Raw genomic sequence first — 25,000 nt, forward strand, 5'->3', positions numbered from 1 at the left:
TATCGCATAGTTATCATCATAGTGTGGACGTTATTGCATAGTTATCGTCAGCAGAGCGAGTGTGCCTTTAGTCTTGGACCATGAAATAAATAGAAGCGTTTAGTTTCACCAAGGCTTACATGGAGGGCGCAGACGATTATTTTGTTTAACTCCTAATTTGACTGGTGAAATGTGAAACATAGTACATGGTTGAAATGAGGCTTGAGGTAACTAAACTGTCCCTGCACGCTGTTTTTAATACCTGGGTAGTTTTGACCTAGACCAAGAGTACAGCGCACACCAAGGGTCAAACCAAAATGCTAAGGCACACACAACTTGGGGCAGCCGTGGCCTACAGGTTAGGGCTTCGGACTTCGGACCGGAGGGTAGCCGGTTCGAACCCCGACCAGTAGGAACGGCTGAAGTGCCCTTGAGCAAGGCACCTCACTGCTCCCCGAGCGCCGCTGTAGCAGGCAGCTCACTGCGTCGGGATTAGTGTGTGCTTTACCTCACTGTATGTTCACTGTGTGCTGAGTGTGTTTCACTAATTCACGGATTGGGATAAATGCAGAAACCAAATTTCCCTCACGGGATCAAAAGAGCATATATACTTATATACGTATATATACTTATACGACTTATGGTTACTGATTGTAAAGAATGCACACACATTATTATAGGCTGTAACAGCACCGGTCATTCAAATGCCCATCATTTTTCTATGCAGTGTTCATGTACTAAGACCACAGTGATGGGCATATGCATGCATGATGAGCTTTTTAATTAAGAGGCTGTGTCATGGATGCATTTATAGCCTTTTAGTCAATTTGATCAGCCTGTATAAAAAAGCATTGGGTTCCTCAAAATTCCACAAAATCACGGCACACCGTTGAGAACCACTGCCCTAAACGCATCACGGCACACTGCTGAGAACCACTGCCTTAAACGCATCACGGCACGCCGTTGAGAACCACTGCCCTAAACGCATCACGGCACACCGTTGAGAACCACTGCCCTAAACGCCGGTCTGTCTGTCCTCAGCCTGATGTTCTGGACGGACTGGGGGGACCGTGCCGCCGGGGTCTACCGGAGCTGGATGGACGGCTCCAACGTGTCCTGCATTGTGTCTGAGGGCGTGCGCTGGCCCAACGGGATCACCGCCGACGACCACTGGCTATACTGGACCGAGGCGTACGGCGATCGCATCGAGAGGGCGGACTTCAGCGGAGGCCAACGCAGCGTCCTGATGGAGGGCCTTCCTCACCCCTACGCCATCGCCGTATTCAAGGTACGCGCGCAAAGCACCGGAACACACACACACCACATAGGACCACACAACACAGCACCACACAGCACCACACAGCACCACACAGCACCACACAGCACAGCACTACACAGCACCACACACACCACACACACCACACACACACACCACACACAGCACCACACAGCACCACACAGCACCACACACAACACACAGCACCACACAGCACAGCACCACACACACTACACAGCACCACACAGCACAGCACCACACACACTACACAGCACCACACAGCACAGCACCACACAGCACCACACAGCACCACACAGCACCACACAGCACCACACACACCACACACACCACACAGCACCACACAGCACCACACACACCACACAGCACCACACAGCACCACACACACTACACCATGCTGCAGCACACTGCCAGAGCACCAGTGCTAACACACTCTGCCCAAAGCAACTCAGGCAAGAGATACTGTACCTCAGCAGTTCCCTATGATGTTAGAGATTCTGTGCCCAATGCTGTAATTGTACACTTTTACTGTCTCAAGGGCTAAATAAGCTTTAGAACTGTTAAACTTTAGTAAAAGTAATCCCTGGTGTTGGGGTATTGGAGAGGTGTTTGATGGGAGTTAATGGTGGGTGTTGGGGTATTGGAGAGGTGTTTGATAGGAGTTAATGGTGAGTGTGTGTGATTGCTTCCAGAATGATCTGTACTGGGACGACTGGTCCAGGATGGGCATCTTCAAGGCTCCGAAGGCAGGCTCACCAGACAGTGAGCTCCTGGTGGGAAGCCTCACGGGGGTCATGGACCTCAAGATCTTCTACAAGGGCAAGACAAGAGGTCAGAGGTCGTGCTGATGTCATTTCACTTGGGGCCTGCGTGGTCAAAACGTGTGAGACTGCAGCTTTATTCTCCATACTGGGAGAATGTTACCCACAGTAAATGTCAAGTAACAATCCCACATATCTATAGTTGAAGTCGGTTCTTATACCCTAAACACACACACGGAAATTCACAAGATACTTACCCCTAAAATTCTTGAATTTCCCCTTGGGGATCAATAAAGTATCTATCTATCTATATATCTATCTAAAAATGATCCATCCAACCAATATTAGTATTAACGGAAATAAGGATGCTACAAAACCCCCTGACCTTCTAAGGGCTTAGGCTATGTTTGTGTCCTTGTGTTAACCTTCTAAGGGCCTAGGTATGTTTGTGTCCTTGGGGTGAAGACAATCACTTAGGGGGAAGAAAATCAGACACCCTACAGCAAACGGTCTTCTCACTCTCTGGAAATGTCCACAGAGGGAGACTTCAGGGACACAGAAGAATAAAGGGAACCATATCCTCAGAGCACATATGCACGGTTACACTAAACATTTCAGGAAATGAGAAACCTATTCAAAAAATTATACCACATTTGCCCCTCCGTAGCGTTGCTACAAAGACTTTTAAATAATGTGATAATTCGAGGAATGAGAGAGATTCACGACATTACAACAGAAGAACTTACAGCAAAGATTATACATAGGCTGAGCAAGATATTTCATCAGGAGCCACTTCCGGGAACCTGGATCACACGCTTTATGCAGAGCAGAGGCAGCGACACTGCTCCATTCAAGTCTATGGACATGTGTCAACGACACGCCTCTATCCCCCTATGGACATGTGTCAACGACACGCCTCTATATGCAGACACGGACATGTGTCAACGACACGCCTCTATCCCCCTATGGACATGTGTCAACGACACGCCTCTATATGCAGACACGGACATGTGTCAACGACACGCCTCTATCCCCCTATGGACATGTGTCAACGACACGCCTCTATCCCCCTATGGACATGTGTCAACGACACGCCTCTATATGCAGACACGGACATGTGTCAACGACACGCCTCTATATGCAGACACGGACATGTGTCAACTACACGCCTCTATCCCCATTTTGCGCCCATGGACATAAACTACGACAAACTATCTTGCTCCGCCATGTATAATCTTTGCTTACAGCTATATAGCACAATAACATATCATCTGAACCTGACACTTGCTTTACAAAGATATTGTTAAGATTATGTGATAATGTTAAGATAGAGAGATCATATTTCTTTATGGTGATAAATGAAAAGTAATCTAGGTAACGGGTAATACATTGTCCTGCCTGCTTCACGCCTCCTCAGGCAGTAACGCGTGTGTGGACCAGCCCTGCTCCTTGCTCTGCTTGCCCCAGCCTGGGCAGGGCCATGCCTGCGTGTGCCCCGAGGGCACCCCCACCACCACCCTGCCCTCTGGCGAGCTCCAGTGCCAATGCCCGCACGGGTACCAGCGCCACAACAACACCTGCGTCAAACAAGGTGAGTCCAGTGTGCCGCGTCCAGGGGAGTTGGGACGATGCTAAGGGCCCAGCACTGGCCCCCAGAGAGCCCTATACTATATATTACCGGAGGGGCTCAGAATTATTGTCTTGGGTCATAGGGGCCCAAATTTTCTAGCGGCGCTCCTGACCGCATCCACACACAGACAGTGTAGAGCTGGGGCCTATTGCACAAAACTAGGATAAGGGATTAAGCCGGGATATCTTGGTTATCCTGGCTCAATTTATCCGTGATCCAGTTGCATAAAAGCGGGATAGGGGGCAGCAGGATATGTTATGGTATAAGTTACCATGGCGATTTATTCTGTGGAGCTAGCCTGCTCTAGACCAGGCTAAGTTCCAGAATCTATTTAATCTCATCCCTTATCTCAGTCAGCAGTCACCACAAACGGAAACCAATAGTTATTCCACTGCCCACTACACATTGTTATCACATATACCTAGACCCACTGTCATTATTTAAACGTTTGTGATCATTAATTAACTTTTTATACTTCGCCATTCCTGACCTGTCATGCGACAATGTGACGTCACGGGAGTGCCTAACCATTTTGCGCGTGGTGGTCGCGGCACTAGCTGCAATATTCTCCTAAACAGACGTGTTGCTGTTTGTTGCTATTGTGAAAGGGCTATCTACCTACTTCACACCGTAGAAGAAGCAATGAAGCCGCTAGTTGCCATGGTGAATCAGTGAATCTGTGATGGTGGCGGGGTCTATTTGAGTGAGCCGTGAGCGTGCACTTATCCAGGATAGGTTTCACCTGGCTTGATGAAGCCGTGTCTGCTCATCCTGGCTTGCTCGTTGTGCAACCAATTAAGCCTGTACGCTCTTGTTTTGGATTCATTGAGCGCAGCTCAGTAACTTATCCCGGATGTCTTAATTCTGCTTTTGTGCAATAGGCCCCTGGACTCTAGAAAGGGAATCCAAAGGATGCACACATTGACTACTACAGTATAACAAGGGTGATCTTTCTTATACATGATTGCTGCATGCTATGCTGTGCATCTAAAAATGGTCTGTCAGTGATAGTAAGTGCCCAGTAACTGAGTGTCACTTTTTCCTGTATAGGTAGTGCATTAACTATACTGTACGTATGTAGTGATCGGGATGTGTGTGGCTAAGCTGCTGCAGTCTTTTTGTGTGAGAAACCTTGATGTTTACACTCAACCATTCTCCCGTTCTCTCTTTTTCTTTCTCTCTTTTACCCTCTCTCTCTCTCTCCCTCTCTCTCTCTCTCTCTCTCTCTCTCCCCTCTCTCTCTCTCTCTCTCTCTCTCTCTCTCTCGCCCCTCTCTGGGCGTGGTGTGTGTGTGTGTGTGTGTGTGTGTGTGTGTGGCGTAGAGCACACCTGTCAGCCCAACCAGTACCGCTGCTCCAACGGCAAGTGCATCAGCAGCATCTGGAAGTGCGACAGCGACAACGACTGTGGAGACATGAGCGACGAGCAAGACTGCCGTGAGTGCTGACCGCAGGGCAGCGCACCTGGTCAAACCTGGTCTCTCTCTCCCTCCCTTGGCATCTCTCCCTCTCTCTCTCCTCCTCTCTCTCTCTCTCTCTCTCTCTCTCTAATGCATTGATTGCATGACCAGACACATAGATAGTACTGGAGAGGAGAGGGACAATAACAAGAACAGAACAGAGCCATCATCATCATCATCATCATCATCAAGGAAGCTTGATGTTGAAATAGGATCAAATCAAATATAGATAGATCATACACTATGCCTCTAAATACAGTATAATATAGATCATACACTATGCCTCAAAATGTAGTGCCTCTAAATGTAGTATAGATCATACAGTATGCCTCTAAATGTATTATAGATCATACACTATGCCTCTAAAGTATAAATCATACACTATGCCTCTAAATGTAGTATAGATCATACACTATGCCTCTAAAGTATAGATCATACAGTATGCCTCTAAATGTAGTATAGATCATACACTATGCCTCTAAATGTAGTATAGATCATACAGTATGCCTCTAAAGTATAGATCATACACTATGCCTCTAAATGTAGTATAGATCATACAGTATGCCTCTAAATGTAGTATAGATCATACAGTACGCTGTATATGCCTCTCTCTGTGTCTGTCTCTCTCTGTAGCCACTACCATCTGTGACCCAGCGGTGCAGTTCCGCTGTGCTGCCTCGGGCTCCTGCATCCCTCTGGCCTTCAAGTGTGACCACGAGGACGACTGTGGGGACAACAGTGATGAAGAGCACTGTGGTATGTCGCCACGCACTTCATGGATAGCGCCATGTCTTTGCCATGGATGCAAGCATGTGCAGTGCGAAGCATACTGCAGGCAGAGTAGGATACACACATGTATTACTGCACTACTTCATATGCACAGTGTGCTTACCGTAACACCTGCCATGGCACAGACATTGTTTAGTTACAGTGGTGTGTCAGCATGACTTGAATAATGTGTGTACAAAGGCATCTTGTGATGCTCACTGTCGGGGCAAGTAAGGTTGGAGTCAGTAGCAGAGGCATTATGGGATGCTGCAATTCTGTCCCCATACTAAGTCTTATTCCCAACTTTGTGTGGTAAAGTTTCACACCGAAGACCATAACTTTGTGTGTGTGTTTGTGTTTGTTTGTTTGTTTTCTCATAGAGAGCCATCAGTGTGGGCCTGGAGAGTTTACCTGTGCGAGAGGTGTGTGCATTCGTGACGCCTGGCGCTGTGATGGCGACAACGACTGTCGGGACTGGTCAGATGAGGCCAACTGCACAGGTGTGAGCCGCCTCTCAACTTGACCCTCTCTCTCCCAACTGGAGCGAAGGGCCCTCGTACCTGCTATATTAGCATATGATGCTCTCAGTGTTTGTAGAGCAGAGCAGTGGATTTGGGATGCTTCTGCTGTCTAGTCGATGTATTAAACTCAAGGGTGCATCCTGTCAGTCAAGCATGTCTGTTTTTCATTTAATTGTAAATTGAATTGAACTGAACTACCAGCTTGCATGATGCAATACAACACATGGATGCAATTTAAACATTTGGTTCTCTCTCTCTCTCTCTCTCTCTCTCTCTCTCTCTCTCTCTCTCTCTCTCTCTCTCCCCCCCCCCAGTGGGCCTCCACACGTGCGAGAGCGGCAGCTTCCAGTGCCACACGGGCCACTGCATCCCCCAGAAGTGGGTGTGTGACGGGGACGACGACTGCCAGGACAGCTCGGACGAGGATCCTTCTCAGTGCAGTCAGTCTCAACCCCCTCCCTTCCTCCCCCCTTTCTTCTCTCCCCCCCCTCCTCCCTCCTCCTTCCTCCCCTTTCTTCTCCCCCCTCCTCCCCCTCCTTCCTCTCTTCCTCCCTCCCTTTCTGTACTCCACAGTGCTGTGGACTGAACACATATAGGGTGTGTGTGTGATGCCAATGATTGCTCTGTTGTTTCCTACAGAGGGCCAGCGCTGCAATGGCTTCCTTTGCTCCAATGGCACGTGCCTGCCCGCCAATGCACACTGCGATGGCGTAGAGGACTGTCCAGGGGGCGCTGATGAGCAACAATGTGGTCAGTGCCCTGCGTGCCCTAAATACATGCTGATCTACATAGTCCACTCCTCTGTGCTGCTGCACCTCCCTCTTGCTCTTAAAACAGGAAACTGACAGAAGAAGAAGACAAATCATATGTAGAATCATTATGCCCATATATGGTGTCTGCATGCACAACTTCTTATTTCACTGAACTAATGGAAGATGTGTTCTTGTCTCTCCCTCTCTCCCTCCCTCTCTGTCTCTCTCTGTCTCTCTCTCTCTCTCTTCCCTCTCCTCTCTTCTCTCCCTCTCTCCCTCCCTCTCTGTCTCTCTCTCTCTTCTCTCTTCCCTCTCTTCTCTCCCTCTCTCTCTCTCTCTCTCTCTCTCTCTCTCTCTCTCTCTCTCTCTCTCCTCTCTCTTCTCTCTTCCCTCTAATCTCTCCCTCCCTCTCTCCCTCTCCTCTCTTCTCTCTCCCTCCCTCTCTCTCTCTCCCTCCCTCTCTGTAGACCCTCTGTGCACGCGCTACATGGAGTTTGTCTGTAAGAACCGAGCTCAGTGTCTGTTCCAGTCCCTGGTGTGTGATGGAATCAGGCACTGTGCGGACAACTCTGATGAGGACCCCGAATACGCTGGCTGCTGTGAGTCCCACTGCATCACACTCACGGCCCACACATCCCCACATGACCTGGATAAGCCCTATAGTTCATAGGCATGCTAGCCTACACTCAGGCCCTGGATAAGCCCTATAGTTCATAGGCATGCTAGCCTACACTCACGGCCTGGATAAGCCCTATAGTTCAGATAGCTAGTGTAAACAGTCATGTTTTACCACTTGAATTAAAAAAATATATATTTTTAAGGTTGAATTATTAGTAAAGCTAGTAAAGCCTAGATGGAGTCACCTTAAAAAAAATATTTGTATTTTATGTTAAACTCCAACTAATGTCTGAGTCAAGCTTTACAAGGTGCATTACTCTTTAAAGATGTTCAGTGTTTGATGTATGTTGGTATGTTCTCTTGTGCAGTGTGATGTTGGCTGGTATGTTCTCTTGTGCAGTGTGATGTTGGTACATACAGTATATGTTCTCTTGTGCAGTGTTTGATGTTGGTACATATATGTTCTCTTGTGCAGTGTTTGATGTTGGTACATATATGTTCTCTTGTGCAGTTTTTGATGTTAGTGTTTGATGTTGGTACATATATGTTCTCTTGTGCAGTGTTTGATGTTGGTACATATATGTTCTCTTTCAGCCAACCAGCCTGAGTTTGAGAAGACGTGTGATGAGTACAACTTCCAATGCACCAACGGGGGGTGTGTGAGTCTGGACTGGAAGTGTGATGGCATGAACGACTGTGGAGACTATTCTGATGAGGCCAACTGTGGTGAGTGTGTGTGTGTGTGTCTGTGTGGGAGGGGGGGTGGTCTTCTCCCCCCAGGGCTTTTCAGTGATATAACTTGAAATATCTTTAAATTGAATTGAAGCTGAAAAGGCTTTACATTGATGGAAGTTGAAATGTAGACATTTTTCACTGATTGAGTTTGGAGATGCTCATATGGTTTTCATATGGTGTCTATCCAGTTATTCTATCTTCCTCGTCCACTTCCTCCTCTCCAATCTCATGTCTCTCTAATAATATTAAGCATATATAATAATAATTCTAATAATATTAGCATATTTTTTTGCAACTTTGTTTTGTCTTTTTTTTTTTTTGTCTTTCTTTCTTTCAAAAGCCAAGACTCCAGACACGCATAAAGAGCTTAAGCATAAAGGGATATGATGTGCTGGTTTTAATGAGCTTAAGCATAAAGAGATATGATGTGCTGGTTTTAATGAGCTTAAGCATAAAGGGATATGATGTGCTGGTTTTAATGAGCTTAAGCATAAAGGGATATGATGTGCTGGTTTTAATGAGCTTAAGCATAAAGACATATGATGTGCTGGTTTTAATGATCTTAAGCATAAAGAGATATGATGTGCTGGTTTTAATGAGCTTAAGCATAAAGAGATATGATGTGCTGGTTTTAATGAGCTTAAGCATAAAGGGATATGATGTGCTGGTTTTAATGAGCTTAAGCATAAAGAGATATGATGTGCTGGTTTTGATGAGCTTTAGGTGAAATCCTGGTGCCCAGCCACTTCACGTTGCCAGATGCTGGTGGGTTGCAGGAACATGAAAGTATAAAAGTCCACATTGGAATCATCTTCTCATTTTCTTGTTAAGAGTGAAGAGGTTCAGTAATTCGCTCTTAAGATCAAAATCAGTAAATGATGTCAGTGTGCGGGGGTTCCTTTGACTATCTGACTCTGGTAAAGATACGCTCCTCTCTGCGTTCACCCAGTCGTATCCACAAGGACGCCTGGCTGTTAATATATTATGCTATGCTATGCTATGTTATGTCATATGTAATATTTAATAGAATTCCTCAGGTAAAGACACGCTCCTCTTGGTGTTTACCCAGCCTCATCCATGGAGACGCCGGGCTGTTAATGTTCTGTTATGTTAGCTCATTGGTGTTTTAAGCCCCAAACTTCGTCTTCCAGGCAGCGCTGCCACCGTTGACTTAAAGGCACCTAACCTTAACCCATGCCTAACCCTAGCGCCTTCCAGGCAGCTCTGCCTTGAAGACAACGTTGGGGGCTTAAAACGCCAAGAAACGTTATGTATATACGTTGTGTATATACGTTCTATATAATATGTAATAGAATTCCTTGTGTTAATACACGCTCCTCTCTGTTTACCCAGCATCGTCCACGGACTCCCCCGGCTGCTCACGCTACTTCCAGTACGAGTGTAAGAACGGACGCTGCGTGCCCAGCTGGTGGAAGTGCGACGGAGAGAATGACTGCGGAGACTGGTCAGATGAGGCTCAGTGCACAGGTCAGACGTCACCCGCTCGCTATCTCAAAGACAAAAGAGTTAAGGGCCGTTCACGACACCGGCAACGATAACTGTAATTACAACGATATGAGCATTATTATACGATATGAGCACTGACCAATGACCAAATGAAGATTTGTTGAAGACATGTTGAAGAATGTGTCTAAAAAACAATGGATTCTGATTGGCTGTCAGCTTTTTTTCTTTATTTTTTATCTTTATTTTTTCTTGAAGTTTCTATCTATCTATCTATCTATCTATCTATCTATCTATCTATCTATCTATCTAGGTAACACTTTACTTGACGGGTGAGTTCATGACACATTCATAGCAGCTGTCATAAACTGCACATAAAGCATTCATGACTGTTTCATGGGACATGACTCAACATTAATACCAAACATTTCATGAATGTGGAAGACAGAATGACGACAACTTGTCAAAATAAAAGTCCAGCATCGTATTTGTGTAACCTGGATACCATTAATTTAATCACTTCAGCCTTTGTAAATATTTCAGGAATATCTTATGAAGTCTACATAGAATGTCACTTTACTATACAAGTTGTGAAGTATTCGTAATCACTGAGTTTAACACTGGGATGTAAACTAGCCTACATTCAGCTGACCCGTATTTGTGTAACCTAGAACGGTTGGACATTCCCAGTAGCAAAAGATGAGAAATCATCTGCAAAGGTTACATCATAAAACAAATACATTTTTATGAAACAACAATTATTTGCTTGACCATGTTCTGTCTTTTTGGCACTGGAGCAGCCCATTGACTCAGATGTGACATGATCAGGTAAGAGGTTTGGACCAAAAACGGCAATGCTGCTTTGCGACTTTGGACTTTTATTTTGACAAGTTCTCGTCTTTCTGTTTTCCACATTCATGAAAGGTTTAGTATAATGGTTGAGTCATGTTTCATTAAAATAGTCATGAATGTTTTATGTGCAGTTTATGACAGCTGCTATGAATGTGGTATGAACTCACCCGTCAAGTAAAGTGTTATCTCTATCTATCTATCTAAGTGAGCCCCAACAATATCGATATTCATTATCATTCTTGTATGCGGTGTGGACGTCGTCATTCATATTAACTACTAGAGCAACATTTAAAACTGTGGTTTTGCCGTTATCGTTACAATTATCGTTCCTGGTGTTGATGGCCCTTCAGGCTGTGACCGCATGGCTGGCCAGTGGTTCACTCGATTGCAGTTGCTTGTGGCTTGAACGATTAGTTTATTCTTTGTCATGTGGCGTTTGGCATTTCAACAAATACTTCAGTCATAGACCCAGACTGTCAAAAAGTACATAATGTATCAGTTTTCTGTTGTCTACCTGTTAAACACCTTGAACTTCACCTGTGGTATGAATGATGTATATGCAGACATATTGTTGTGTATGTATATACAGTGTGTGTGTGTGCGTCTGTGTATGTATGCCAGTGTGTGTGTGTGTGTGTGTCTGTGTATGTATGCCAGTGTGTATGTATGCCTGTGTATGTATGCCAGTGTGTATGTGTGCCAGTGTGTGTGTGTGCGTCTGTGTATGTATGCCAGTGTGTGTGTGTGTGTGTGTGTGTGTATGTATGTATGTGTGTGTGTCTGTGTATGTATGCCAGTGAGTGTGTGTGTGTGTGTGTGTGTGTGTCTGTGTATGTATGCCAGTGTGTGTGTGTGTGTGTGTGTGTGTGTGTATGTGTATGTATGTGTGTGTGTGTGTGTGTGTGTCTGTGTATGTATGCCAGTGTGTGTGTGTGTGTGTGTGTGTGTGTGTTCTAAACTCTCTCTGTGTCCCCAGATGGAGGCTCCGCCCACACCCCTGCCCCAGGCCCCTCCTCCTGTGCACCTAACCGCTTCCACTGTAGCTCAGGTGCATGCATCATCGACAGCTGGGTGTGTGACGGCTACAGTGACTGCCCTGACGGCAGCGACGAGGCTGGCTGCCCCACAGGTACACGAGCGATCCAACAACAACAACAACAACGCCAACAACACTACCCCCTACTTGCACACAGATTGACAGAACAACTGGCAGTTTAAACCGTGCTAAATGCAGCATCGTTTTCACATAATATGGTGAAATTCAAACCTATTGGCCAGACATGAAAGGAAACATATTTTCAGTTAAGAGATGTATAAGAAAGTAATTCATTTATATTTATTTGTTTTTTTTTTTAAATTTGTGTCTTAAACATATGCAGGTTCAGAAATTCGGGGGGTGTTCTATTATTTTTTAGAGTAATTAGCTGGGTCTGAGGCTGATGGTGTGATCCTATCTTTGAGAATCAGGCTTTTCGTTGCTAACCTGCTCAGTGGCTTCAGCGCCCCCTGCTGGTCATGTTGATCACCCGACACTCCTATGTGTGCGTCTGCTGCCTCCAGCCTCCAACAGCTCCCTGCCGCAGACGGCTGCACCCACCCCGGCTGCCCCCTCGCCCTGCGCCAGAGGCCAGTTCTCCTGCAGCCGACCGCACGCCTGCATCCCAGCCTGGCAGCGCTGTGATGGCACCAGCCAGTGCCAGGACGGCTCCGATGAGCTCAGCTGCCGTGAGTGCCCTCTCAGACACACACACACACACACACACACACCACAGAATCATCTACACACACCACAGAATCATCTACACACACCACAATATCATCTACACACACCACAAAATCATCTACACACACACACACACACACATGTATTTGCATGGCCAAGGCTGTTTTACCCTTACAGTATGTTCTTACACAATGCAAGGAGCGTAGCGTTTTTTATAACCATTAGGAAATGAAACCTACTGCCCTGCAGTAGTGCACTGGGCTAGTACCTTGTTTTTACTCTGTAAACTACACACACTTATTATCTGTCATAACACAGAGCACTGGCATTATCTTTACGACAAATGGCTCTTAAAAACAGGTTTGTTCTACAGTCATGAATTGTTTCCTAAAAATATCTCTCATATCTCTCGCCCATATTGCACGTTTGTACAGGCGCACTGAGAGACTGTGTCACTTTTGATGAAAGTGGACTTGTTGACCACCTGACACTCCTATGTGTATCAGTAGCTTGTGCTAAAGGAGTTCGGCCCAATATCGAACTACTCTGGTGCCTGAGCCCGGGGAAGGCTTGGCTGACGCGCTAGATGCTACGAGTACTACGCTCATTTGATTGCCCTGAGCTAAACAAACACACGCAGACAAATGTTGACGTTGAAATCCAGAAGTTGTCCATTTATTCCAAAAACAGCACATTGCCCATAGCAGTTTCCATCAGTGTAGCAATACAAGCGCTGCGCGCAAGCGGTCAAAAACCCTTTGCCCTTCCGGGTCAAACACCTGCCAACAACACTGTATTTGCTACCTTTATACCTGAGACATGCGCCACCTAGTGTAAGACAAAGGAATGTGAACCTGGATACAAAGCTGCATTTGGCTCTTACACACACCGGCCCCTAATTGTTGATGGCCAACAGACACAACAATTTAAACAAATGAAACAAAAGGAACCAAAATGTTGCAAAATACCATAATCAAGCTGATACCTTCACAGTTATACCCCATACACTAAACAAAGTTTGGTCACATTTCTTTCAATGATTCGATTTCGTCTGCAACTTCCCAGAATGTACTAGGCCCTGCTTAAAACTTCAAGTACTCTGGCGAGTGGCCAAGAACCACGAGGAGCCGAAGCGTCCATGATGACCACAATATCTCCAGCCTTCAAACATCTCTTATCTTGTTGTTCCACTTTTGCCTCCCATAGAGGTCATGGGGCTCGAACAAACCAGGTGGTGGGGCTGGCTTCCCTTGCTATCTGGGAAAGCTTCCTTCAGTTCTCTGTTCGCCCCAACAAAGCTTGTACCGTTGTCAGACACCAGTTGAGTCACTTGCCCTCTTCCGCTTATAAAGCGCCACAGAGCATTGATACAGGCGTCCGTCTTGGACGCTGCAACTTCAAGATGGACAGCTCTGCTGGCTAAACAAGTAAGTATATCTCCATACATACAAATTCCTCTTCCTTTCTTGACGGGGCGTCACTGACTGTCTCCTCAGCATTGCCGACAAACGGCTCGGAAGCCGCTACTTTGGGTTTGCTTTCCTTGGCCTCCTCCTCGAGTGCTTTGGCAGCAGTCTGCTTACCTCTACGACCACGTGCAGCTTTGGCAGCCACGGGTTTCACTGGTTCTTTGATGGCTACAACAGCAGCAGCATCATTGCCCTCAGCAGCAGGCTCAACATTTAGGCTCACTCTCCTCAGCAACCTCCTCTACCTGAGCAACCTCCTGTACCTGAGCAGGTGCCTGCTTAGCCCTCCTGCCTCGTCCCGACTTCACCACCGCCAAGTTATTGGGCAGAGAAACGTCACTTTTTTTTTGAAGGGTAACCTCAAACAGAACCTTCCATCCTGCAGCACTGCTGCAATCCTCCATGATCTCCATAAATCTGATGCCATCTCGAGACACTTCCCTTTCCTCTGCAGCCTTCTCACTGAAGTCATGGTTGTATTGACTGACAAGCATGTCTTCAAGCTTTTGCAGAGAAATGTGGTTCACTGTGGCTGAGGACAATGATTCATCACTGTTTCCACTCAGTGGGCCATTAACCACCCATCCCAGCACTGTCCCAATAGCATATGGGCCATTCCGATCGCTATTGATGACCACCCAGGGTTCTAATACCTTGGGTGCATTAGCTCCAATTAACAGGTCAACGTCACGCACCGTTGATAGATGAGGCCATTTAGCCAGATCCTCCGACCTTATCATATTATCCTCATTGACTGGCATTTCTTTCTGTGTGAATACCTCGGGGAGAGTATAATAGTTATTACTGTCCAGATTAGACACCTCCAGACCCGCCAAAGACTATGCCGAGACAACCCTTTCTTGCCCCATTGTGCGCAACAGGAAGCTTGTTCCTAAGGCATAAGTTGTAATTACATGGCTTCCCTTTGAAGACTTCACCTTGACAGGAAGGATGGATAGCACACTCTGGTCCTTACCGGCCCCTGTATGTCCACATGTTTGAGGAGAGGACTGTTGCTGGCCAGATGAGGCTGTTAACTGTTCCTGAGTCACTTGTCTTTTAATGTGTAGCACAGTAGGGTGAGATTGTCCACAGATTTTACATGCCAAAGTTTACTCCTCGCAGTCCCTGCTCATGTGGCCGACGCGTGAGACATGCAAAACAAACTCCCTTTTGCCTCAGCGCGTGAACATGCAAAACAAACTCCCCTTGCCTCAGCGTAGACATGCAAAAAAACAAACTCCCCCCTTGCCTCAGCGTAGACATGCAAAACAAACTCCCTTTGCCTCAGCGTGACATGCAAAACAAACTCCCCTTTGCCTCAGCGTGACATGCAAAACAAACTCCCCTTTGCCTCAAAGGTAGACATGCAAAACAAACTCCTTTGCCTCAGCTTCCCCTTGCCTCAGCGTGACATGCAAAAAAAACAAACTCCCCTTTGCCTCAGCGTGACATGCAAAACAAACTCCCCTTTGCCTCAGCTGTGACATGCAAAACAAACTCCCCTTTGCCTCAGCGACACATGCAAAACAAACTCCCCTTTTGTTCAGCTGTGTGAGACATGCAAAACAAACTCCCCCTTGCCTCAGCGTAGACATGCAAAACAAACTCCCTTTGCCCTCAGCTGTGAGACATGCAAAACAAACTCCCCCCTTGCCTCAGCTGTGACATGCAAAACAAACTCCCCTTTGCCTCAGCTGTGAGACATGCAAAACAAACTCCCCTTTGCCTCAGCGTGACATGCAAAAACAAAAACTCCCCTTTGCCTCAGCGTGAGACATGCAAAACAAACTCCCCTTTGCCTCAGCTGTAGACATGCAAAACAAACTCCCCTTTGCCTCAGCGTGAGACATGCAAAACAAACTCCCCTTTGCCTCAGCTGTGACATGCAAAACAAACTCCCCTTTGCCTCAGCCAGAGACATGCAAAAAAACTCCCCTTTGCCTCAGCGTAGACATGCAAAACAAACTCCCCTTTGCCTCAGCGTAGACATGCAAAACAAACTCCCCTTTGCCTCAGGAAGAGGATCTTTCCTTGTGCGCTTTTGCCTTTAAACTGTTGCACTCCTCCACAAGGTGGCGGCGATCACAACAAAGGCACTTAGCTTCCTCAGTGTGTTCTGTGCCCAACCGTTGTTCTTTACGCCCCTCAGCAGCAGCCACAATGTTGGCCCCACACGGCCCTGGCTGTGCATTAAACCTTGATTGAGGCCTTGGTGCCGAGGCAGTAGCTGAATCCTGTATGTTGCCAACAGAGGGTCCGACAGGATTTTGACACGCCGTTCGATAAACTGGACCAATTCATCGATGTGGGCTCGGTCATGAGACCTTTCCATGATGTCATGAGCTGTAGTTCTCCATTGCTCTCTCATCTTAAACGGCAGCTTGGAGATAATGGTCCTCATATTGACAGGCATGTCCAGTTCCTGCGTGTAATGAAGCTCCCCCATTACATTGCAGCAGCCACGTAAAAACAAGGAATAGTCTTGCGGTGCTTTCAAATGCTCAGCCTTAACAGCTTGCCAGGCCAATGCCTTTTTTAAATAAGCTATGGCGACCTTATATGGATTGCCAAAGTGTTCCTGCAAAAGACTCTTTGCCACCTCGTAGCCATGGTCAGGCGCCATGTGCTGACAGCTACGTACCAACTCTTGTCACTGTCCTCTGGTGAACTGCTCAAGATAATAAAGACAGTCTGCACTTCCGACTTTGCTTTCCACACCTTGTTCAAAGGCTCTGGTGAACGGTCTGAACTGGAGAGGGTCCCCATCGAACACAGGAATCTCTTTTGATGGCAGAGATGATGTATGATGTTGGCGAACCAGGGTAGCGATGATGTCATTTTGTCTTTGCATAATGGCCAGTAGATCTGGGGAATGAGTTACATTGGCTGGCTGGTCTGTAAAAAGCCTTTGCTGTTCGTGTCGTTGCACGGTTGTTAACTGCTGCTGATAGTCAGCTGGTTCCAACGTTCCTTGCTGTAGCTCACGTAGGTTGTGCTGATGTTTAGAGGCATCCCTACAACGTTCCTTGCTGTAGCTCACATAGGTTGTGCTGATGTTTAGAGGCATCCCTACAACGTTCCTTGCTGTAGCTCACATAGGTTGTGCTGATGTTTAGAGGCATCCCTACAACGTTCCTTGCTGTAGCTCACATAGGTTGTGCTGATGTTTAGAGGCATCCCTACACCACAGCTCAGTTTGCCTTTTGAGCACCTCTGGTGACAGCGGGTTGTTAGGTGGTAACGGTCCTTTGGCAGAGATATGTTGTGTTAGATTTGATAATCGAGGTTGAAATTCCTTTAATTTAGGATTTAAGACACTTCTTGATTGCATTTTCCTTTTTTCCTTTTCCACATAGGAATTTGAGGGTGCCGCTGAGCAACTGCGGCAGCCTGTAGCACAGACAACTTAGCAGCAGATGCAGTCAACTCTGCATCTACATCAAGCTGCTCCATTCTCCTCCTTAGTTGCTGTTCCTGCTCCTCAAGGGCGTGTCTTTTCTTCAAAGCGGCAGCTCTAACCACAAGTGCAGCTCTCTCGACTTCAGCCTTTATCCAAGCTGAGGAAGTGCTGGATCTTACACTGCTTTTATGTGCCGTTTGCTACTGATATTAGACACACTGTCGTTTAAGTATACACACTGTCGTTTAAGTATATAGTATATAGGTATATATATATACTCTTTTGATCCCGTGAGGGAAATTTGGTCTCTGCATTTATCCCAATCCGTGAATTAGTGAAACACACTCAGCACACAGTGAACACACAGTGAGGTGAAGCCGGCCGCAACTACAGCGGCGCTCGGGGAGCAGTGAGGGGTTAGGTGCCTTGCTCAAGGGCACTTCAGCCGTGCCTACTGGTCGGGGTTCGAACCGGCAACCCTCCGGTTACAAGTCCGATGCACTAACCAGTAGGCCACGGCTGCCCCGCGTTTTGATTTACACCATCCCCACCCTTGTCATTTTCATGCACAGCTTTAAAACCCACATTTGCTTTAGGCCTAACATGACCATTTGCATTTAAACCAGCATTTAAAACATTTCAGGTGACACAGTTGACAAAGCACCATTACCATTTTCAGAACACCTTGCAACAAAAACATTTGTTTCAGAAATAACATCATTGTTAGCGATCATCTTTGCTTTAAACCAAGTTTCATGTTTTTCCTTTTCATCAACAGGCAATAAACTCAACAAAGACTCATGAATACGTTTAGCATCATTACATGTTTCTATCAGTTCCTTCAGAGCATTTTGTAACTGTGGTTTGTGATTTTTAAAACCTTGCATCGATTTTCTAATTATGCTGGCGTTGTCCAACTTAGACTTTCTGTCCGCTTGCATTGTGATTAATTTATCAACAAGTGATTCTACACGTTTAGAATCCTTGTGATCACCAACGGTAACCACACTGCTGTTTTTACTAGCGGCTTGCAATGCAGTCTATTCAATCGCGGGAGTATTAGGCCTATCCATGGTAAACAATGGATCAAACGATTCGCTGTAAGTCAGTAGGCCTAACGCAAAGTTCGCAAAGTCTCCACAGTCAATCTGCCGGCGCTTAACACATGTGTTTGTTTTTATACCCGGGTATGTGTGCACACAATTTAAATGGCCATTGAAGATTGTAGCGCTACAAATATAGCTCTTTCGTTGGGCGCCGTGCAGTCGTCGGATGGTCCCTTACTCCGTGGCCTGATTTCGGTATCAAACCAACTCCTTGTCACAAGAAAAGCCCACGTAATATCCAAACGATAATCCACAAGGAAACCGACGGCTCTTTGGCTGCTCCTAATTCCATGCATGCATGCCGAAGACTCCAATGTTTATAAACTAAAGTATATAAGTATATAGTATAAAAGTATATATACTCTTTTGATCCCGTGAGGGAAATTTGGTCTCTGCATTTAACCCAATCTGTGAATTAGTGAAACACACACAGCACACAGTGTACACACAGTGAGGTGAAGCACACACTAATTGCTCAAGGACACTTTAGCCGTGGCCCACTGGTCGGGGCTCGAACCAGCAACCCTCCGGTTACAAGTCCAGAGTGCTAACCAGTGGACCACGGCTGCCCCAAGTCCAAACTGATGCGGGGTTTTTGACTAATGTTAAAGGAGTTCTGCCTAATACCGAACTACTGAGGTGCCTGAGCCCGGGGAAGGCTTGGCTGACGCGCTAGATGCTACGAGTACTACGCTCACTTGATTGCCCTGAGCGCTAGATGCTACGAGTACTACTCTCACTTGATTGCCCTGAGCGCTAGATGCTACGAGTACTACGCTCACTTGATTGCCCTGAGCTGCCAGATGCTCAGCACTACTTCACCAATTGATTTGCCCTGAGCTAAACAAACGCGACGCAGTGTAGACAACATTGACGTTGAAATCAGAAATTGTCCATTTTATTCCAAAGACAAAAGCATTACTGCCCATAGCAGTTTCCATCAGTGTAGCAATACAAGCTCCACGCGCAAGCGGTCAAAGACCTGCTTCCGGGTCAAACACCTGCCAACAACATTGTATTTGCTACCTTTATACCTGAGACATGCGCCACCCAGTGGTAGACAAAGGAATGTGAACCTGGATACAAAGCTGCATTCGGCCCTTACAGCTTGTAAGTATGTCTGAGATGAGGACCTTGTGTGTGTGTGTGTGTGTGTGTGTGTGTGTGTGTGTCCGTGTCCACAGCCACGAAGGCCCCTTACTGGTGTGAAGCGAACCATGTAAAGCCGACGGGAGGCGTATGCGGTTAACGGACAGGTGATGGCTTCCTGGACTGCTCTGACCACAGTGATGAGGACAACTGCACTGGTGTGGCAGCTTTGCACACACACACACACACATACAGGCACACACACACATACAGACACACACACACACAATATCAATAATATTACAGAAGCAATACGTATCGCCGGCATTTACACAATAACAATAATACGGCACACACATGGGACACACACGCACATAGGCACACAATATCACACACACACACATACATGCACACACACAGATCGCATTCGTGTGCACACACACACACACACACACTAGCTATTAAGCCAGTATCAACACATATCCTGTTTGTCTTCTCTTATCACTACAACTTGTAAAAAAAATGTAATTTTTGAATAGTATTTTTTTCCAAATAGTGTGAAATTGAATAATACATTCATATTTAAGCTACATCAATTCCAAGCTTTTTCGTTTTTACCTATTTTCATCCTCATGTACTCTCTCTCTCTCTCTCTCTCTCTCTCTCTCTCTCCTCCTTCCCTCCTCTCTCTGTTCTTACCATGAAGACGAGTCGTTGGCCTATAAGATCCGGAATCTACAGTGGACCCCTAACTTATCGGGTGCCATCACACTCACATGGTCGCGACCCAAAAACATGCCCCTGGCTTCCTGTTCCTTCCAGGTGTACTACAGGTACTCAATCATTTCCCATGACGACAGAACACAGGAACTCAGTATTTCTAGGATCTTTTCATACTGCATCCCCCTTCCCCTGTCCAAATGTAAAAATTGATAATAAATAAAATTATTGAGTATTAAAGGTGCTCTAAGCGATGCCACACGTTTTTTAGGCTAAAAAACATTTACTGCAAGCATCACCTAACCAACCGCTAGCTGTCTATGTCCTGAATACACTGTAAAAAAACGCGATCTCTGTGGACAGCCCAGGATCCAAAAACGGCAACAAAAACAACCTGGGCAAACCTAGCCCATAAAAACATAACAAACTGTTCCAGCAAATCACAGAAGAGATGCGCGTTTAGGAGAGTTTCAATTGCACGGGAGCAGCACGGGAGGGAGGGGGAGGAAGTAGCGAGCTAGCTCTCTGTTTTGTTTGAAAGTCAACAGAAGTGACATTACCCAGCATCGCTACAGCACCTTTAATATTAAATATTAATTTAATAGGTATTTCCAAATCTATGGAAATAATACCACACAAGCATGTAGTATAGCTTATAGAGATTTTGACGCTTCAGATGTTACAACAGTGTGTTAAGTATGTGAGCAAAAAAATCTGTTATGGATGTGTGTGTGTGTGTATGTGTATGTATGTATGTGTGTGTGTGTGTATGTGTATGTGTATGTGTATGTGTATGTGTATGTGTATGTGTGTGTGTGTGTGTGTGTGTGTGCAGGCTGGTTGGGGCCCAGCAGTGGAGTCTGATGGACACCCACAGCAATAAGAGCGTGTACACGCTGACGGTGCTTAAGCCGGACACCACGTATCAGGTCAAGGTGCAGACACAGTGTCTCAGCAAGCAGCACAAGACCAACGAACTCATCACCATACGCACGCCTGAGGGATGTAAGTGGCTATATACACACACACACACTTACTCACACGCACTCACTCACTTACTCACACACACACACACACACACACACACACACACACACACACACATACACACACACACACACACTTACTCACACATGCGCACTTACGCACTTACACTCACTTACTCACACACACACACACACGCACATATGCACACACATACTCACTCTCTCACACACTGACAGAGCACTGTTTGTCTCCTTTCACCTGGGGTGAATGTACTGATGTACGTTACGTTAGCTGTGTCTAGCTGGGTTTAAGCTGTCCACACTCAAACTCGTTTGGTTGTCTCTTAACTGTCCGGTGGTCTGGGTTTGCTGTCTCTTAACTCATTGAGTGCCAAAAACGTAAATAATGCGTTTTCCTTCCCCTTCGTTGAGTGCCAAAAAAACGTAATATTACGTTTTTAGCTTTTAAATTACGGAAACTAGACACTCTAACACACCTTATATGTGATTTTGGGAACTTTGTGATTAATGGAATTGAAATATTTGACGATCGAAAACTCATGAAAACGCACAATCTGGACATTTTATCTGGACATTTTATCATAGCTTCGGTTGCGCTTTGGGTCGAATCAGTGACGCATGCCGCGTCAGGTCAAAACCAGGCCATTTTTGTGGGTCTATCACTAGGGTGGCAGTCTCGCCAGGTCTAAGCTGATCACTTCCTGGAAAATTTACACAAGTAAGTAACAGGCAACACATATTTCATGAAAGACGTTATATCTCCATTTCTAAAAAAAAAAACAGCGATTTTGATGAAAACTAGCCACTGTTTAGCTTGGGATTTCTCAGGAACAGAGGCGTGTAGAAATATACGGTTTGCACCCACCGAGAGCTTAAAGTCTCACCTTTTAAATGAGCCATTGTATGTGTTCATAGCTATAACACAGAATATGCTGTGGCTGTACAAAAATCATCAACAATGGTCTAGATTGCTGGCACTCTAGGACAAAGCCCCCGAAAACAGCTTGGCATTCAATGAGTTAACGATGCTGTGGTCTGGGTTTGCTGTCTCTTAACTGTGCGGTGGTCTGGGTTTGCTGTCTCTTAACGGTGCGGTGGTCTGGGTTTGTGCCGCAGTCCCTGACCCTCCGGAGAAGCTGCAGCTGGCGTGCGTTAAGGCCGAGGACGGGACCGTGCTGGTGTCCTGGGGCCCTCCTGCCGAGTCCCACGGCCTCATCCGCGAGTACCTCGTAAGTGACCGAGAGCTGAAGCGCACATGTAAAACCACATGTCCTATCAGCCTTATTTTATGTGCTAATATATATTTTGAAATATTTTCTCCATATATGTGTGGAATATATGGGGTGCATGTAGATTGTATGCTGAATGCTGAAATATAAATTGGTCCCATCATAGCCACACTTTGTACTGTGTGTGTGTAGATAGATACTTTATTGATCCCCAGTGTACAGTATGATGTTGTTGGAAGGCATTTAGTGTTTGTGTGTGTATTAGTGTGTAGTCAATGAAACAAGGGGCTACCTGCGTGTATATCATTGTGTGTGTGCGTGTGCGTGCGCGTGCGTGTGTGTATATCATTGTGTGTGTGTGTGTGTGTGTGTGTGTGTGCGCATGTGTGTGTGTATATGTGTGTGTGTGTGTGTGTGTGTGTGTGTGTGTGTGCATGTGTGCGCGCACGTGTGTGTGTGTGCGCGTGTGTGTGTGTGTGTGTGTGTGTGTGTGCGTGTGTGTAGGTTGTAGGTTGAGTACAGCAAGAAGGGCAGTCCTGAGTGGTTCTCTCAGCGCTGCACTGGCATCAGCACGGAAGTGAAAAACCTGGAGCCTAGCGCCCTCTACAGGTTCAGGGTGGGTGCTTCATCTTCCCATCTCACCAGTCCAACAGGAGTCCTGCCGCAGAGGAGGCTGCATGCTTAGCTATAACCATCCTCATTACTATAACAACAACAACAACACATGGTGTTTATGTAGCGCTTTTCAAGCATATTGGTGTGAAACTGCAGTCCAATATATTTATGGGATACGTGAAGTTGTGATAGAAACCTTCCTCATTAACTAGACTGTGTTCAGTCTGTTTGGGCCACCTCTTCACGTGTCTGGGTGTGTGTGGGGAGTGTGCAGAGTGACCCCATTTTAACTGGACTGACTGTGACTCCACACAGGCAGCTGCGGTCACCGGGCGGGGAGTGGGAAATTGGACTGCACTGAAATCCATCGTCCCTCAGAAAGGTGAGACGAAGCTCTTACTGCATCCATAGTCCTTACTGGACATGCTTTGTTCCTAGATACACTAGTTTTCCTGTTGTGTGACAGAAGTACACACTCCATCAATCCGTGTTTTAGAGAGCAGTAGATAGTTTGTCCTGTTGTTAATCCGTGTTATAGAGAGCAGTAGATAGTTTGTCCTGTTGTTAATCCTTGTTATAGAGAGCAGTAGATAGTTTGTCCTGTTGTTAATCCATGTTATAGAGGGCAATATATAGTTTGTCCTGTTGTTAATCCGTGTTATAGAGACCAGTAGATAGTTTGTCCTGTTGTTAATCCGTGTTATAGAGACCAGTAGATAGTTTGTCCTGTTGTTAATCTCTGTTTTACAGTAGAGAGCAGTAGATAGTTTGTCCTGTTGTTAATCCGTGTTTTAGAGAGCAGTAGATAGTTTGTCCTGTTGTTAATCCGTGTTATAGAGAGCAGTAGATAGTTTGTCCTGTTGTTAATCTCTGTTTTACAGTAGAGAGCAGTAGATAGTTTGTCCTGTTGTTAATCCGTGTTTTAGAGAGCAGTAGATAGTTTGTCCTGTTGTTAATCCATGTTTTAGAGAGCAGTAGATAGTTTGTCCTGTTGTTAATCCGTGTTTTAGAGAGCAGTAGATAGTTTGTCCTGTTGTTAATCCGTGTTATAGAGAGCAGTAGATAGTTTGTCCTGTTGTTAATCCGTGTTATAGAGAGCAGTAGATAGTTTGTCCTGTTGTTAATCTCTGTTTTACAGTAGAGAGCAGTAGATAGTTTGTCCTGTTGTTAATCCGTGTTATAGAGAGCAGTAGATAGTTTGTCCTGTTGTTAATCATCACGCTTCTCTTCCTCCTCCAGCTCTGCCGACTCCCACTGTGGAACTGGGCACGGTTACCGAGAACACCATGAGTCTGGCCTTCAGCTATGAGGCCCAGTATGAGGTCAGTACCATGAGTCTGGCCTTCAGCTACGAGGCCCAGTATGAGGTCAGTACCATGAGTCTGGCCTTCAGCTACGAGGCCCAGTATGAGGTCAGTACCATGAGTCTGGCCTTCAGCTACGAGGCCCAGTATGAGGTCAGTACCATGAGTCTGGCCTTCAGCTACGAGGCCCAGTATGAGGTCAGTACCATGAGTCTAGCCTTCAACTACGAGGCCCAGTATGAGGTCAGTAGGGTTGGTCAGAGGATACAGTAAAGAGCTGTATATATAGGAATAGTATTAGTTGTATTTTGGGTCTTATAGGAATACTAAAAATATTATAGGAATCTTGTAGTATTTCAGGACATACTATAGAAGTACTATAGGATTGTACTATAGGATTGCTACTGAGGGCAAGGATATTATAGAGGTATTACATAATTATACACAACTATAGAACTACTTTGGGAAAAAAAGTATAGCCATCTCTCTGTGAGTCTGTTTA

At 46.0% G+C, this 25,000-nt stretch overlaps 1 protein-coding gene across 1 annotated transcript in view; it reads left to right on the forward strand.

The window, feature by feature from the left end:
• sorl1 (sortilin-related receptor, L(DLR class) A repeats containing) overlaps window positions 1–25,000 on the forward strand; it is a 61,984-nt gene that overhangs the window by 26,368 nt on the left and 10,616 nt on the right. Inside the window, exons 20-39 of the mRNA XM_048266945.1 lie at window positions 1,021–1,267; window positions 1,966–2,104; window positions 3,452–3,625; window positions 4,987–5,100; window positions 5,757–5,879; window positions 6,272–6,391; window positions 6,727–6,852; window positions 7,052–7,162; window positions 7,632–7,763; window positions 8,377–8,508; window positions 9,871–10,005; window positions 11,810–11,962; window positions 12,394–12,558; window positions 19,791–19,841; window positions 20,330–20,456; window positions 21,179–21,348; window positions 22,467–22,579; window positions 23,091–23,195; window positions 23,510–23,576; window positions 24,434–24,696. Coding sequence (XP_048122902.1) covers window positions 1,021–1,267; window positions 1,966–2,104; window positions 3,452–3,625; window positions 4,987–5,100; window positions 5,757–5,879; window positions 6,272–6,391; window positions 6,727–6,852; window positions 7,052–7,162; window positions 7,632–7,763; window positions 8,377–8,508; window positions 9,871–10,005; window positions 11,810–11,962; window positions 12,394–12,558; window positions 19,791–19,841; window positions 20,330–20,456; window positions 21,179–21,348; window positions 22,467–22,579; window positions 23,091–23,195; window positions 23,510–23,576; window positions 24,434–24,696 — 2,767 coding nt within the window. The remainder of the gene's footprint in view (window positions 1–1,020; window positions 1,268–1,965; window positions 2,105–3,451; window positions 3,626–4,986; window positions 5,101–5,756; window positions 5,880–6,271; window positions 6,392–6,726; window positions 6,853–7,051; window positions 7,163–7,631; window positions 7,764–8,376; window positions 8,509–9,870; window positions 10,006–11,809; window positions 11,963–12,393; window positions 12,559–19,790; window positions 19,842–20,329; window positions 20,457–21,178; window positions 21,349–22,466; window positions 22,580–23,090; window positions 23,196–23,509; window positions 23,577–24,433; window positions 24,697–25,000) is intronic.

This window comes from Alosa alosa, chromosome 16 (assembly GCF_017589495.1).
Source record: "Alosa alosa isolate M-15738 ecotype Scorff River chromosome 16, AALO_Geno_1.1, whole genome shotgun sequence".
Classification (NCBI taxonomy): domain Eukaryota; kingdom Metazoa; phylum Chordata; class Actinopteri; order Clupeiformes; family Clupeidae; genus Alosa; species Alosa alosa.